Source organism: Hyla sarda, chromosome 2 (assembly GCF_029499605.1).
Source record: "Hyla sarda isolate aHylSar1 chromosome 2, aHylSar1.hap1, whole genome shotgun sequence".
NCBI lineage: Eukaryota > Metazoa > Chordata > Amphibia > Anura > Hylidae > Hyla > Hyla sarda.
Genome location: NC_079190.1, coordinates 200,166,497 through 200,183,482, shown reverse-complemented (window position 1 = coordinate 200,183,482; position 16,986 = coordinate 200,166,497). Strand labels below are relative to the sequence as shown.

The following is a 16,986-nucleotide window of genomic DNA, read 5'->3' as shown; positions in this document are numbered from 1 at the left end:
AAAACATGTTCACTGTTAAGGAGGATTTCCCTCTAAAACTTAAAACTGGCTATATGTTAGTAAATCAGAAGTCAAATGGATTGTTTGGTAAATAAGGTTTACATTATAATTTATGTAGGAAATATATACCGTATCTATTGGTTGTCACTTTTTGTATTTGCTGCTTTGCTAATCTTTTATTCACAGAACATACTGACATTATGATAGTCATACTTTATGTAAAGGTCTTTGTCATAGTATAAAATAAAAGGGGGCGTGGCCTGGATTCCGAAGTCGAGATATCCTGGCCCGAGTTTACTTCTTTACCATGAAAGAGAGACTCATAGAATACTCCAGGTGAAACGGAGGTCTCCCTGCTCCTCTCCACGGAATATCCATTTATGCGGACCTATCAGCTGCCACTCTCCAAGCCCGAAGAGATCTTCAGCCAATAATCCAGGCACTACGATCAGCAAAGCTTGCCTACAGATGGGGCTTCCCTGTTCGTTTATCCTCTGCCTCTTTAGCACCGTGGGCTTGGGAGAATGAACTTTATGATATATGGAGACTCCAGCACCCGGGAGAGCGTGACTATACTCATCTCTCTGCGGCCCATCTCTCCTACACGAGACTAGATGTGATATTAACTGATAATTCATTAACGTCCCACGTACTGGCCTCTGACATAGGCGTATTGTCATGGTCAGACCATGCTTCGGTCTCGGTTAAGATAGATGATTCAGTGTCTTCCCCAAAGTCACATACATGGCGTCTCAACCCATTCCTCCTCTCACATAAAGTTTTTTCTAAACACTTAATTAATTACATTAAAGGGGTATTCCAGGCCAAAACTTTTTTTTATATCACGTCCCGGGAGCTGTGCAGTTCCTAAGGGGATATTCTCCCATCATGCACAGCCCCCGGAACGTGACATCATCATTGAGCAGTTAGACAGAAAACTTCAGAAGCTAATAACTATTGGAAGGATTAAGATTTTTTAATAGAAGTAATTTACAAATCTGTTTAACTTTCCGGAGCCAGTTGATATATATAAAAAATTTTTTTTGCCTGGAATACCCCTTTAATGAATATTTTCAGCTCAACAGACCCTCTGTCTTGTGCCCCATTTTGAGGTGGAATTGCCACAAAGCATATATTAGAGGGTTACGTATTAAATACGGATCCATACTCAAATGACAGAGAGAGAACCAAATCAACTCCCTATTTACTACAATACATCACCTGGAATCCCTCAATAAAAATAACCCCTCCCGTCTCTACACATCCCAACTTCTCTCGCTCAGGCATGACCTTAGGTGTCATATGCTCACCTCTTTCAAGAAGGCGTTCAGAAAGACCAAGTCCATGTATTACTCACAAGATAATAAAGCGGGCAAACTATTGGCGGCCCGTCTTAAGTCCCAACAACTAAAATCCTGTATCCCTTCCCTGATCCATCCCATCTCTAAACGTAAGCTATATACCCCAAAAGACAAAGCCGATGGTTTCAGGACCTTTGACGCCTCTCTTTACAATCTAGAAAATACACTACCTTCCCTCCCTAATTCTTCAGAGGCAATTCACTCTTTTTTAAGCAAATTAGGTCTGCCCTCGCTTTCACCTACCCAATTGGAGTCTCTAAATGGCCCAATCACTGTTTCTGAGGTCCAAAAAGTGATACGTGCTCTTCCTTTCAACAAAGCCCCAGATTCATTAGCTCTTATTACAAGGCATTCAGTGATAGCCTCTCACCCTTTCTAATGGAGTTCTAGAATGCAGCTATCTCCTTGGGTTCCCTCCCTAAAGAGAACTTACAAGCATTAATGACCACTATTCTAAAGCCCGGTAAAGCACCTGAAGCTCCACAAAACTATAGACCACTTTTCCTGCTGAACCAGGACTTAAAAATATTTGCCAAGCTACTTGCCACACGACTTGCTTCTACGCTCCCTAGTCTTATCTAAAATGACCAATCAGGGTTTATACCAGGACGCCAAACATCGAATAATACTAGAAGGTTATTACATATCTTTCACCATATTGAGAGATTTGAGACTCCAGCCTTGGTTCTAGCTCTAGACCAGTGATTTCCAACCGCGGTGCCGCGGCACATGTGTGTGCCGTTCGGCACTGCCCGTCGTGCCGCGGGTTTTGCCGTGATTTTATTTATTTATTTTTAAATGTCCCGCCCAGGCCTGTGCGCTTATGACTGACGGCGCAGGGGGAAGGGAAGCCTGCATGCGCACTGCGCACACAGCGTCCCCCTGTGCCCCCTTCTCCCTTGCGGCGCAGTGAGACGAAAATGGTGCCCTGGGGCGGAACAAGCTGCTTCTGCACCGGACTCCGTGCCTGCTGTGGAACTGCAAGCTGCACGGGCCAGCTTGCTTAAGGTACTGTACCCTTTCCACCCCTCTGTTACCCCTTCTCAACCCTGTCCAAACCCCCCACCACCACCACCACAGTCACCCAGGTCCACCCTCTACCCCCCCCCCCCGTCACTCATGTCCACCCCCCCTGTCATCCATGTCCGCCTTGTCCACTCCTCTGACCCAGTCTCCCATGTCCACCCTCCTGTCATCCATGTACACCCCCACATCCAACCCTCTGTCACCCCTGTCCATCCTTGTCACCCATGTCCACCCCTCTGGCCACATCCTTGTCACCCATGTCCACCCCCTGTTCACCCCTATGCCCCCATCACCCATGTTCACTCTTCCACACCCATCTGTCACCCTTGTACAATCCTCTATACCCCTCTGTCACCCATGTACATCCATCTGTCACCCATGTACACTTCTCTACACTCCCCTGTCACCCATGTACACTTCTCTACACCCCTCTGTCACCCATGTACACTCCTCTACAGCCCTCTGTCACCCATGTACACTCCTCTACAGCTTTCTGTCACCCATGTACACTCCTCTACAGCCCTCTGTCACCCATGTACACTGCTTTACAACTGTCACCCATGTACACCCACTCTGTCACCCATGTACACCCATCTGTCACTCATGTAAAAAAAAAGTGCGGAACCTAATAGGTTTGCTGACATCCAGAAAGACGCCAATACATTCTCGCAATCTGTTATTTCCTGGATGGGCAGAATCGCCGCTTTTAAAATGTTCATGCTCCCAAAGCTACTATATGCATTCAGTACGCTCCCAATTTCACTCCCTACTAACTTTTTCACAACAGCTCAACGTACACTAACTAATTTTATCTGGGCCAATAAAAGACCCAGGCTAGCTGCTAATATCTTGTTACGTTCTTAAACCGCGGGAGGACTCGGCACCCCAGATATAAAAAGTAATTGTATCTCCACATTAGTATCACTTCTAAAGCAGTGGTGGGCACCCAAGCACTTCCCTCCGTGGCTACCCATAGAATCCCTCCCTGTCTCTCCTTTTGCTTTCCTGTTGCTACCTGCATGGAACATCCCCTTACCTTCCCTGTCCAACCCCATAGTGAAGGCCTCTCATATAGCATAGACTAATTACTTATCCACTTTATGCAAATTGCACATCTCAGATAAATATACTATTCCATTATCCCTGTTACAGTTCTCCTCACCAGACTTGGATATCCGAAATTGGTTAGCTAAGGGGATCCTCACAGTAGGCCATCTCTATCAACATGACACAATGCACACCTTTGAATTCCTTCAACATTAATATGCCATCCACAAATCAGACTTTTACAAGTACTTAAGAATACACCATCTTTTATCTACTCTGAATGAGACCTCATTGAGCGTTGACAATTCCACTGTTAAGCTTCTCTCCTCTCCCCTTAAAGGTCTCAAGCCATTTTATTCTACTATGCTACAAAGGAATTTTTGCAAATAAACTTATCCTTTGAGAATCTGGGAAAGAGAATTGGCAATAACCAAAGAGACTGCTGAGTGGAATCGTGCTTTTAAATGTCTTAACCGCGCTCTGCTGTGTTCCTCCCATATAGAATCTGCCTAAAAGACTATATTACAGTGGTACTTCACACCTGACAAAATTGCCAAAGCTTATCCGGGTTCCTTCCAATGCTGTTGGAGGGGGTGCGGGCATGTAGGCTCTCTATATCATATCCTGTGGTCTTGCCCACTTTCTTACCTCATTCTGGAATGACTGTAGGCTCCTAGTGGATGAATTACTGCAGTCTCCCATGGGTTGGTCTCCTGCCTTGGCTTTACTATTTGTGGGAGTTGCTCACATTCCTATTGTGTGTTTAGAGACCTTTTCTGTATCAATTGTACTATAGGCAAGACATCTCTGACCAGTCACTGGAAAACCCCTAATGTCCCAGCTAGAGACACTATCATACAAAAACTGAACACCACATACTCATTTGAGAAGACTTTAGCCTGGGGATCGAATAACATGAAAAAGTTCACATCACGATGGACTTTATGGATATCCTCCCCCCTTTGTAACGATATTTAGCATTTAACATTGTACTTAGTCCTCTAACATCCAGACATGGCTACTATTCTATTTTATTTTTTCAGCTCAGTTAAATTGCTGCGGTACAAGGCTTCACGTATATTTGGTCACCTTGTGACACAACTTTACATACCCTACCTTGAATGACACGCATGGGTTGTACACATGTTACTCGCCTTTGTATACATGCATCGTATTGCTCTCTTCTCGTCTAGTTCTAACCACTGCATTCCTATGCGAATTGCCGTTTATTGATTCACTTCCCCTTGGTTGTCTGAATTTTTATGTCTTAGTCAAATTCTGGACTTGTTATTTTATTTTATTTGTTGACAACTGCGTCTGTCTCTGTTTCTTGGTTTAATTTTCTTCAAAAAATCCTCAATAAAAATCTATTGAACGTAAAAATAAAAAAATCCCAAGATAAGATTCTCTATTCATGATGCTGTTGTTCTGGTCCTACACCACACCTGTTTATATTCTTGACATAGAACATGAATAGACTTTGTCAGTTTCCTCTAAAGTAATGTCAGCATATAATGACATCATTACAACCGAATGTGACTTGCACATTATTGTACAGGGATAATAAAGTGAAGGGGGTATACAAAGGCTACCTAAAGCCATATGTTTTAATTTAGAAAATATCTAAAATAGATTTTTTTTTCCTGGTGCTTTCTGTTGTTGATGTTTGGTTTGTAATGAGAAAAGTCAAGAAAAAGATAAGAGGCCTTAGGAACAAGAAGCTAATTTTATTGTATTTTGCATCTTGTGAATATAGAGAATGTCAATCATTTCTTTTTTCTTTTGGTTTCATTTATTCACTTGTACAGTTTTACTCTTTTTCACACCAATCTTCTGTATAGTGTTTTAGTTTTTAAAACTAATATGATTTACTATTTTTATTTTTTTAATTAATTTTTTTAATAGGAGTGGGCAAACTTGATGCAAAGGCAATGAGCAACTTCTATGATAACATAGCTCCTGGTCCTGCTGTACCTCCCAACTCATGTAAAAAAGGTATTTTTTACAATATTACACGTTAGAAAAGATGTATTTGGGGGCAAAAGTAGGTTTGGAACCCAGTGTCTTTCTCTACATAAACTTTTGTAGTTTTCCATAGACCTTAGCATTTTAGACTGTCAGACTATCCTGTCTATGAGCCTTGCAGACTCTGGACCAGATGCAGCACTCTGGAGAAACATGGGCCTGTATGTTTACTCTTTCCTGCTTGGTTTCAGTTTATTTACTGCAGGATAAGTGGCACCTGACCTATTGGGCAATCTTTCATGTTTACAGTTCTGTTGAAAAAGCATGCATTTACTGTACATGCTTATTAGCTATAGCCATGCATAACAATGTAATAAGCCTCCTTAATATTATTTGCTGCCTTTCAGGCATTTGCAATTCATTTTGCTACAATGGGAACCAATATTTAGTGTGAGACTTCTGTTGCAAAACACTATTCATGTGTATATAAGTTCTCTAACACTGCCCTTAAGTATGCTTTAAGTAACCCCTTTAACCCCTTAATGACGCAGGACGTATATTTACGTCCTGCGCCGGCTCCCGCGATATGAAGCGGGGTCGCGCTGCGCCCCGCATCACATCGCGTCTGTCCCGGCGCTCATCAATGGCCGGGACCCGCGGCTAATACCACACATTGCCGATCGCGGCAATGTGCGGTATTAACCCTTTAGAAGCGGCGGTCAAAGCTGACGCCGCTTCTGAAGTGAAAGTGAAACTCTCCCGGCTAGTCAGTCGGGCTGTTCGGGACCTCCGCGGTGAAATCACGGTGTCCCGAACAGCTTACAGGACACCGGGAGGGCCCTTACCTGCCTCCTCGTTGTCCGATCGAAGAATGACTGCTCCGTGCCTGAGATCCAGGCAGGAGCAGTCAAGCGCCGATAACTCTGATCACAGGCGTGTTAATACACGCCAGTGATCAGCATGAGAGATCAGTGTGTGCAGTGTTATAGGTCCATATGGGACCTATAACACTGCAAAAAAAAGTGTTAATAAAGGTAATTTAACCCCTTCCCTAACAAAAATTTGAATCACCCCCCTTTTCCCATAAAAAAAAAAGTGTTAATAAAATAAAAATAAACATATGGGGTATCGCCGCGTGCGTAAATGTCCGTACTATAAAAATACATGATTAATTAAACCGCACGGTCAATGGCGTACGCGCAAAAAAATTCCAAAGTCCAAAAAAGCTTATTTTTGGTCACTTTTTATACCATTAAAAAATGAATAAAAAGTGATCAAAAAGTCAGATCAAAACAAAAATTGTACCGATAAAAACTTCAGATCACGGCGCAAAAAATGAGTCCTGATACCGCCCTGTACGTGGAAAAATAAAAAAGTTTTATAGGGGTCAGAAGATTACATTTTTAAACGTATAAATTTTCCAGCATGTAGTTATGATTTTTTCCAGAAGTACGACAAAATCAAACCTATATAAGTAGGGTATCATTTTAACCGTATGGACCTACAGAATAATGATAAGGTGTCATTTTTTACCGAAATATGCACTGCGTAGAAACGGAAGCCCCCAAAAGTTACAAAATGGCGTTTTTTCTTCGATTTTGTCGCACAATTATATTTTTTTTCCCGTTTCGCCGTGAATTTTTGGGTGAAATGACTGATGTCACTGCAAAGTAGAATTGGTGACGCAAAAAATAAGCCATAATATGGATTTTTAGGTGGAAAATTGAAAGGGTTATGATTTTTAAAAGGTAAGGAGGAAAAAACGAAAGTGCAAAAACTGAAAAACCCTGAGTCCTTAAGGGGTTAAATTGTGTTCTCAATTTTTAGAGCATAGAGACCACCTAATTGTGTTCTTGTTTTTCAACAGTCAATAATCATCTCGACACCTTTTAATATTTAAAAAGTAAAGTGTATAATTTTTTCATTTACATTGAATTCTGCAGCTTCAAATATGCAGCATCAAATCATCAAATATGCACAGGATAATGTTAATGTACATGTGAATACACCATGAAAAAAGTTATCTTTGTACTGTGTAAGCCAGTAGGAATTAAAAAAAAAAAAAAATGTGAGAACTTAGCAGTTGATTGGTTTCAATAGCTAACTGAAAATAATCACAAACTGCAACAATTTAAGGCTACCTAGGTCTTCTTTTCAGGCCAGTTTTTACACAGTATCTGAAGAATTACTCCCCTCTTTTCCCCTGTAGAAATAAATAAATATTTGGGTATTCTAAGCACTGCTGTAGGTGTATACACTTATCCCCACAGGTTCACTTTGTCACACTTAGGACACAAGAAATTGTTTTAATTGTTGACCTGTCGAAGGAACAAGGGAGTATTGAAATGTATTATCCAATGTAACTGTTTTACCAAATTATTAGACTTACTATATGCATCATCAGTGGTACATAACTGTGTACACCTACAGCCAAACTTAAAAGACCCACATTTTTTCCTTCCCCCTCCCCTACTCCCCTCTTATTAATGATTCTGTTTTATTCACCTTACTGTTCTAATTTGTTAATCCATTTTAATATTGTGTCCATCCATCCATGATGAAGAGATCTAGGTAGCAAAGTTTTGTTATCTTTTTTTTTTTTCCCCATGTTCGTCATTTAAAAGTTCCATCTACTGAGAACTCTCAATCAGTATTTTTAGGATTCCAAATTTGAGAGAAATTCATTAAATTTTTTTTCTTTCTAATAAAGAATCTTCTGAGTCTTCATCGGGGGAACGAAAAGCCAGAAGAATAAGTGTGACCTCAAAATTAAAAATTGAGCCACCTGATATTCCCAATCCAAGTGCTGTGGACATTGGTATGTCGGTTAGAATTTTGATTGGAATACTGTTCTCTTAATCAGTTTTTAACTTCTATACATTTTTATATCAGTTGTATAAAATCTGTTGTGCAGCCTTGTTTTGTTGTTAAGCTGGGACAGGGTCATTGTATAAGAGGTTGGGTTTAGAGTGTCACAGTGTTATGTTGGAGGCCTATGTAATGTAGGATTGCACCACTACTAAACTAAAACTCTCTAATCCTTAGACAGTGTGAATTTAGACTAGACAGTCAAAGTGACTCAGGCTCTGTTGTAGTCTTAATAAATAAGAGTCTTAATAAATAATAAAGAGTTTTGCCAGAGTTTTGGTGCATGTGTGGCACGCAGCTATTTTAAACCGCTCTTGTTTTCCAAAAGCAGAGCCCACATATAACAAGACCACACCCCTTTTTAGGGACCCAGTAGAGAGTTTCTAAAATATATAATTAATGTGGCGTAGATCATGTGGCACGGTGTTTTTGCACAGATTGTGCCAGAATTATGGTGTACTTGCAATAGTTTTATTTTGTTTATTATCAAATTTATTTTTCTAGAGTTACTTCTATAAGGGCATAAGTTTTTTTTTTTTTTTTTTTTCTTTTTGTATATAGTCTTATTTATGATATGACATTGTCTGTCTTCCAGCTAATAGAAACAGACCCAATCAGAGACCAGCAAGAGATGAAGATTTTGAAGGGTCTCCATGGAACTGCAATAGCTGTACTTTTCTCAATCATCCGGCACTAAATCGATGTGAGCAGTGTGAGATGCCTCGGTTCACCTGAGCTCGCCGCCTACTGCTTCACTTTGCTTGAAGTTTTTATGAAGATACTACTATCTAGCATGCACGAGAAAGTAAGGGACCTTACTCTTAAGTTAATCCGCAAGCTGAGCCCAACTCCAGAGCTGCAGTTGGAGATACATTGGTCACAAGTTATATTAATGAGTGGCAGGACAGTTTTGTTGGTGATCCACCAAAACCCTCTCTGCAATTTTGTGCGTAAAATGATGGAGGTTTCAAAATGCTGGTCATTTGGTTTCTTCTCCAGAAGACGAGATGTTGTGGAGGGGCGCTTGAGGATGCAGTTTTTGTAGACCAATTAATTGATTCATGAAGTGGAAGACAGAATGAGCAAAATATTCTTTCTGCTTCCCAGAAGTATCCTACTGAATGAAGACTTTGGCAGGGAGCAGGTGTTGTAGTATAAAATATCTTATAAAGCATATTCACAGAGACATAATTGCTGCTTTTTTCAGGGTAATTAAGTCCATCCAAAATGATAAAATGCTGTTCTAAAATGTTGCTGGTGATAAGAAATCAAGGTTTTAGCCTTACCTTTTTAGAGCACATTATCTGATGTGATAATGCAGATCTTTTTTTTTTTTTTTTCTTTTTTTTTCCTTTTTAGTTTGTGTTGTGTCCTGCAAGCTGTATCATCAAACTACTGGTTATGTTCACAATTTTAATATATACCAAGCTGAAGATGAAAATATTACTGCATGTATTAAGTCTGTATTCCTATTGAAGTGATTCCCCAAAGCTGTTAGGCTGTTGTATGATTAATCATGGCACCTCTGCCAAGCGCTGATTTACGTTCTTCGAAATGTATACACTAATATATATCTATATATTGTATATTTATCAGCAGTTGTCCACCTAATCGTATTATATACTACAGCATTATTTTAACTATTCACTGGATTGTGAGGTCTCACAAAAAAGTGGATGTTTCCAGACCTGTGGTGTATGTATGTGTGTGTGTGTGTGTGTATGGATACACACATTTTCTGTTTCCTTCATTGTCCTTGTCATTTTTTTTTTTTACCCCAACCTGCTGTTGAGCTTCCCATTTTGTGAAACTGCTTGATGTTTACAGCAAAGAAGGTACTTTGTGCCCTCAATGGACCCACTTGACTTTAATTCAAATAAACCGCCAGAGTCAAACTAGCTGTGTTATTTGCACATTGTGAAAGAGCATACTTATAAAAGTGAAGGCAGATCTAGAAATGTTGTGCACTGCATACTTTTTTTATTAAGGTAATATTTTTAATGTTTTCTCTTTTTTTGTTAGAACAAAATACATGATAAATTAAAAAATATATGGTTGAAAAATTCATACTGGTACTTTTAATGCATCTAAATTCTTGTATTGTCAAGGTGATTGGTTTGCATCATGCAAGTGGCTGAAAAAAAAAAAATAAAGCACCTAATTCTTTTGTGAAATCAAAGTATTTGAGTTGACTTGTAAGTCTTGAATTTTTTTCTAAGAACAATAGTTTTGGGGTTTTAGATTTTTTTTTAAATCTTTTTGAAATCTTAAATTGTATGTGTAACTACCGTAATAGCCTGAATGAGCCTGTTGCCATTATTATCTAGTCTAAACTGAAATGCTTCACACATATCGAAATAAACTGCATGTGTATATGTAGTCACAACATTTATTAAAATATGCCTATACTGTAAGTTATCAGTATCCGTCAAAGGTTTAAACACAGCTACTTAAAGGGGTAATTTGGTAAACTAAACCTATAGACCATCCTTTCGCTCTTACCTACCTATTTGTCTACATATTATTCATACACTTACATGCAAGGAGTGAGGAAAATATGTCATCCAGCCTTCCACTGTGTCTCTGTCCAAGTCCCTCTTTGAAAGCAGCCCCCGCCCGCCTGAGAGAAACAGGCCACTGGTTTCTGCCCTGCACTAAGTAATGCTTCCTTTAGCTGGGAGGTATGTGCAGCCTTAGCCAGTCAGACACTATCTCTCTGCTCACAGTCAAGAGGGGTGGCAGCTGCTCTCAGAGAGGGAGCTGTGAGGAGCTGAACGACAGGGAGAACAGAGCTGCCATAGCTTCAGGGAAATTTAGTATTCATGCTGAAGAAGAGGTGAAGGATTGCAAAGAATATCAGGCAACCAGAAAAGACAACAGGGGCCACAGGAGTTATGCATAGCAGGCAGAATCCTTTAAGGGAACATATCCAGGTAGTGTGGTGGCTTTTATTTTTATTTTTTTTTATCTGTACTTCCCTGGAGCATCCTGTTTAATTTTCATTCTAAAATTTGCAAAGCTTTAAAAGCAAAGCTATCAAATGCATCAAAACGAAAGAATTAGACAGTTCCAAAAAATGGTAACAAATTATGACGAAGCACTCCACCTCTCTCTTTGTTGAATGATTTTTATTATCATGTGGTGTGTTTTGGGGTCATGTCAGATAAATATCCCAAACTAGATAGGGGGGGTTGTATTGCTGCAGAATTATGTGTACCTGCTGCTTTAAATAAAGACACAGTATCACCAACAAAGGAATATCACAATACTTCCCCATTTGACTCTTCTTGATTGGTTAACCACAACCAAAAAGTACCCACTTTCCTTCTTTGTGCCTTAGGCTAAGTTTCTACTTGGTTTTTTGTCCTGAGTTTTTTGGTTTGAAAAAACGCCTGAAAAAACAGCAGTGCAATTTCCTGCGTTTTTTCTGGCTTTTTTTTTTTTTCTGTGTTTTTTTTTCATTTTTGTTGAAATTGCACCTTGGTAGTTTTTTTTTTTGGTACCCAAAATTTGTTGAGTACCAAAAAAAAAAAAAGGATGCGATCATCCATAATATAGCAGAGATGTGGAGCGGCTCTATACAGCGCTCGCATCTCTGCTCTGTACTCTTGCCAGTGATGTGAATAGAACATCACTCATTCATATTTCCGCCCAGAGTGGGGATTGGCCAGATGGTTGCAGCCAATCACAGCTCTCAGCGGGAAATATGAATGAGTGAGTGGCCGGAGTATAGTGCAGAGATGCAAGCGCTGTATAGAGACACTCCATCTCTGGAATAGACAAGGCGATCGCAGCTGGTGTCAGTAGTGATACCTGCTGTGATCTGTTCTTACCTGCAGGTACTACTACTCCCAACAGGGAGCACACACTGCTCCATGATGGGAGCTGTAGTACCTGCATTAATAGACAGATCGCCGCGAGTGTAATTTCTGACACAGGTAATACACCTCCCAGCATGGAGCAGAGTGTGCTCCATGTTGGGAGTAGTAGTACCTGCAGTTAAGGAAAGATCACAGTGGATGTAGCTCAATCTATATATATGTATTAAAAAAGAGACAGAGATCAGAATTATAGTTCTCCCGGATCCTAAATTGCTGTCGGGATGATTTCCGGAATGATTCCGAGGCTTGGATACATGAATACTATATGTTTGTATTTTGAGAAATCCGCTATTTCATTCATTGTTAAGATCAGCCAATCAGAGGGCTTCTGGTGGACGTCACTGTATGCTCATGTTGAGAGCCAATAGGAGGTGAGCCGGCTTTTTTGGTTTAGCGAATAAGAAAAACGCCTACTTTTGACTTAATTGAAGGAGAGAATGTGAATAGTTTATATACACGGCGGCACTTTCGTACTGATTTTGAGTTACAAATTCGGGTATATTGATCAATAGTGACGCTGTAATCCATGAGTTGTGATTGGTGGACATGCCGTCGTAGGCTGACCAATCGGGACAGCGCCTAATTTACTTTATTTGTGGAAATCTTCAGTGGTTGTGCAGTTTCAATGAATACGCTTATACTGTCCATATGGGATGTTTTTTGTCCATTTTTCTGAGTGACAGCTGGCAAAATCCAAATAGCTGTTTCCATCAACTGATTTGAAATATGTCTTAGTTTTGGAAACAGCTATTTGAATTTTGCCAGCTGCCACTCAGAAAAATTTACAAAAAACATCCCATATGGACATAAGTGTATTTGTCGAAATTGCACAACCACTGAAGATTTCCACACACAAAGCAAATTACTTGACCACAGATTCAGATGTAAAGGATACCCCAAATCTATCCTTCAGAACAGTAAATTAAAAGCGAGCTATTTAACCCAGAAAGTATGCTTGGAACCCACAACCAAAACATCCTCCAATGAGAAAGAACAAACCTTTTCCTACAATTTCCTGACTACCTACTCTACAGAAACTATACGATAAAAACTATGATGTCATCTTATGTCATCTATCTGTTAGAATGCACTTATGGCATTCAATATGTCGGGCGCACTACGCAAAATCTGAGCGCCCGACTAAACAAACACAGGTTCAGTGTCAAGACGGGCTATGCACTGCATAGTGTATCCCGACACGCTGCAGCTCTACATAATTGTGACTTCAGTGAATTCACAGTACTACCAATTGAATATATCCCTAAAACTTGCCATCGACGCTATACACAACTCTGTCGGAGAGAAAACTTTTGGATCTTCTAATTAAAAACTTTGGGTCTTAATGAGTATATTGAACATACTATATGAGTATATACTCCTTCAAGAAGAAAGAACTTGCCTATCTTATAATAATATCTTATGGGTCTACATTTGTCCCTCTGTAGACACATAAATTGAGGACCACTTTGATATTCTTACCCTATACGTCCTAAATCGTTAGCTATATATTTATTGGCTATAGTGAATTAACTGACTTGAGCCCGATTGGCCAGCCTCTGATGTCATCTCCACCAATCACTGTCTATGGATTACAGCATCATGATTGATCAAAACATCCAGATTTATAATTTAAGACTAGTGCGAAAGCGCTGGCGTATACTTAAAATATTTTTATCTCCCTCCCTTATATGAAGCCAGGAGCAGGTGTCCCGTCCATTGGATAGCCTCTGATGCTATCTCCACCAATCACTACCTACGGTTCACAGCATCATTATTGGTCAGTATATTCAGATTCATAATTCAGAACTGGCACGAAAACGCCAGCATATACTGTAACTACACATATGTTTCCCACTCTATGGAACCAGAAGTTAGGCGCTGTCCCGATTGGTCAGCCTTTGACGGCATGTCCACCAATCACAACTCATGGATTACAGCGTCACTATTTATCAATATACCCGAATTTGTAACCCAGAATCGGCGCGAAAGTGCCGCCATGTATATTAACTCACATTCTCTCCTTCCATGAAGTCAAAAGTAGGCGTTTTTCTTAATGGCTGAACCAAAAAAGCCGGCTCTCCTCCTATTGGCTCTCAACATGAACGTACAGTGACGTCCACCAGAAGCCCTCTGATTGGCTGATCTTCACAATGAATGAAATAGCGGACTTCTCAAAATACAAACATATAGTATTCATGTATCCAAGCCTCGGAATCATTCCGGAAATCATCCTGACTGCAATTTAGGTTCAGGGACAACTGTAATTCTGATCTCTCTTTTTTATTATATATATTGAGCTACATCTAATTTTGCTGTTCATGTTACTTAATCAGAAAAGTGCTATTTTAACCACATTTTTGTTACTGTCTGTTTTGCCGGTTACATGTGACCGGGCTCACTTTGACCTTTAACCCTTTATCTTGGCACCAGTTTCAAGTGTATAAAAAAAGTCTTGTATATAGGAATATATAGACGGCCCACTTTTAGCAATTGAAAAAGGGAAAACATATTCCCGAAATGCATTTTGCACACTGTCCTATTGTCCTGTCACTATTTGTTTAATGTTATTTATTTTTGTATAATGTAACAATAAAACCCTTTTATACTATATTCCCGTGCTACGGAATCTGATGTGGATCGCATGAAAGCAGTGCCAGTGCACAAAGTTTTTTCCTGCTATATGTAATTGTCTACGAATACCGAACTCCCCTTTTGGAAGGCGATCGGTCCTACAGTTAGCAGGCTGCAGCTTGAGATCCATACGTCTGTACCCCATACGGAGGGGTTACGTGCATGAACCCAAGTATCCAGCCAGGTGAGCACAACACCTATACTGGGGATCCTTGTGACTTTTCCTACACAGAATTATGCTAGGTGCTGTCCTCCTGCCCTTTTTCTTTTCTCTTTGTAGTTTCAGTTAAAGGAGAACTCCAAGATAATTTTTTTTTTTTCAAACTTCGCCAGGCTGCCTGCATAAAAAAAAAGAAAAAAACAGAACTAACTTGCCGCTGCTCCTTCAGTATCCCGCTCAGCTAATCGCCGGCCTCAGTGATGTCCCACCTCGGCAAGTGATTGGCTGACCAGCTTGTATAACATATTCAGCCCCGCACCAGGAAGTAGACCGAGGCAGAATACGTCAAACTGACGCTCAGCCTACCGCTGGCCAAGGTGGGACATTGCTGTGGCTGGCGATTAGCTGACCCACAGTGGGATGAATTGACCACAGAAACCAGGAAAAGGATAGCTGTGGAGGCTGGAAAAGGATACCGGAGACACTGAGGGGTGAGGTGACAGATAAGTCCTGTTTTTTGGGGTTTTTTTTATGCCGGCAGCTTGGGGAAGATTGACAAAAAAAAAATGTTTGTATCCCGCAGTTGTCATTTAATGCTGTCAAGTTTTTATAACCTGTTAAAAAATCTGGGCCATAGCTACATTTATTGTGTAGTAACCATGCTTTGTTACAGGAGATAAGCTCCCATTCAGTTCAGTAGGATCAGATTAGATATTGTTGACCTATCCTAAAGACAAGCCATTGATCACAAGATCCCAGAAAACTAGTCAAACAGTTGCCATAAAAGCAATGTGTGGTCATTGAGGGTTTTAGACAGTGTGAAACTTACACCAGAAAAAGATCTAAAAACTTTGATTTATGGCACTTGTCTTGATGGAACTTTCAGTACACAGTGACCGCAGTGGGGATTCTTGTAACCTAGGAGATTCATCTTTATTATAATGTACCTTGAACACTTCTGTGCCTTCCTGTGCTCTGCAGCTACAGAATTTGCAGTTGAGCCCAATTAATCTCCATGGTTACATCTGTCATCTGTGCCCCCACCTGAGTAATGTACACAGCATCATAAAAACATTTGCTCTTTTTAGAGAACAAGGTAGTAGAAGAATGAATTGGCCAGACTCAGGTACAAAAGCAGCGCTGTTCTTTATTTTCAACGGTGCATAAAAATCACATAATGTAGCAGGATGAAACAAACGCTCTTCAGCTCATGACTTCAGCTACAGCTGTTGCGCGTGCGCACTTCAACAAACCCTGCCCTCTTCCATGCACATCACCATTAAATATTCTTAAACAAAAATAGAGAAAAATAAACACAGCCGCACATCCACAATTTTGTTGCACTGTGGCGGTTATTGTTTCTGTGATGCTTTGTCTGTGGGGGGGAGTGCCCCGGAGCCAGGGGCTTGGTCGGGCAGCAGTGGGGCTGCCTGGCCACTGGGTCGCTCCCCCTGTGGGCATGGTGTTGCGATGGTGGTGTCTCTATTTTTATATTAAATATTCTCATTTGGTGACGTATACGAAGGAGGAGCACATAGGTTTACAAAATAAAACCTACTTTAACCTCTTAAGGACGCAGGGCGTACCTGTATGCCCTGCGCCCGGTCCCGGTATATAACGCGGGGTCCCGCTGTGACCGGGTCGGTCCCAGTGGCTAATGATAGCCGGGACCATGGGATAATAGCGTTCGGCACCGATGGCATCGTTGTGCTGCACGCTATTAACCCTTTAGATGCAGCATTCAAAGTTGATCGCCACATTTAAAATGAAAGTAAAAGCTTCCCGGCAGCTCAGTCGGGCTGATTGGGACCATCGGGGTGAAATCGTGATGTCCCAATCAGCTAGAATGCGAACGGAGGTCCCCTTACCTGCCTCAGTCACGTCCGATCAGCGATTGATTGCTCCAAGCCTGAAATCCAGGCTTGAGCAATCGACCGCCGATAACACTGATCTTTGCTGTGTCAATGTACGGCAATGATCTGTGTATGAGATCGGCATGTTCAGTGTAATAGCCACTAGGGGGGGCTATAACACTGCAAAAAAGAAC

At 40.7% G+C, this 16,986-nt stretch overlaps 1 protein-coding gene across 2 annotated transcripts in view; it reads left to right on the top strand.

Annotated features, from left to right (window-relative positions):
* Positions 1–11,642, top strand: part of TAB3 (TGF-beta activated kinase 1 (MAP3K7) binding protein 3) — a 111,600-nt gene extending 99,958 nt beyond the window's left edge. For both annotated transcript variants that reach the window (XM_056556146.1, XM_056556145.1), the window contains exons 6-8: positions 5,340–5,429; positions 8,110–8,217; positions 8,863–11,642. In XM_056556146.1, coding sequence (XP_056412121.1) covers positions 5,340–5,429; positions 8,110–8,217; positions 8,863–9,002 — 338 coding nt within the window. In that variant the 3' untranslated portion in view covers positions 9,003–11,642. The remainder of the gene's footprint in view (positions 1–5,339; positions 5,430–8,109; positions 8,218–8,862) is intronic.
* The last annotated feature ends 5,344 nt before the right edge of the window (positions 11,643–16,986 follow it).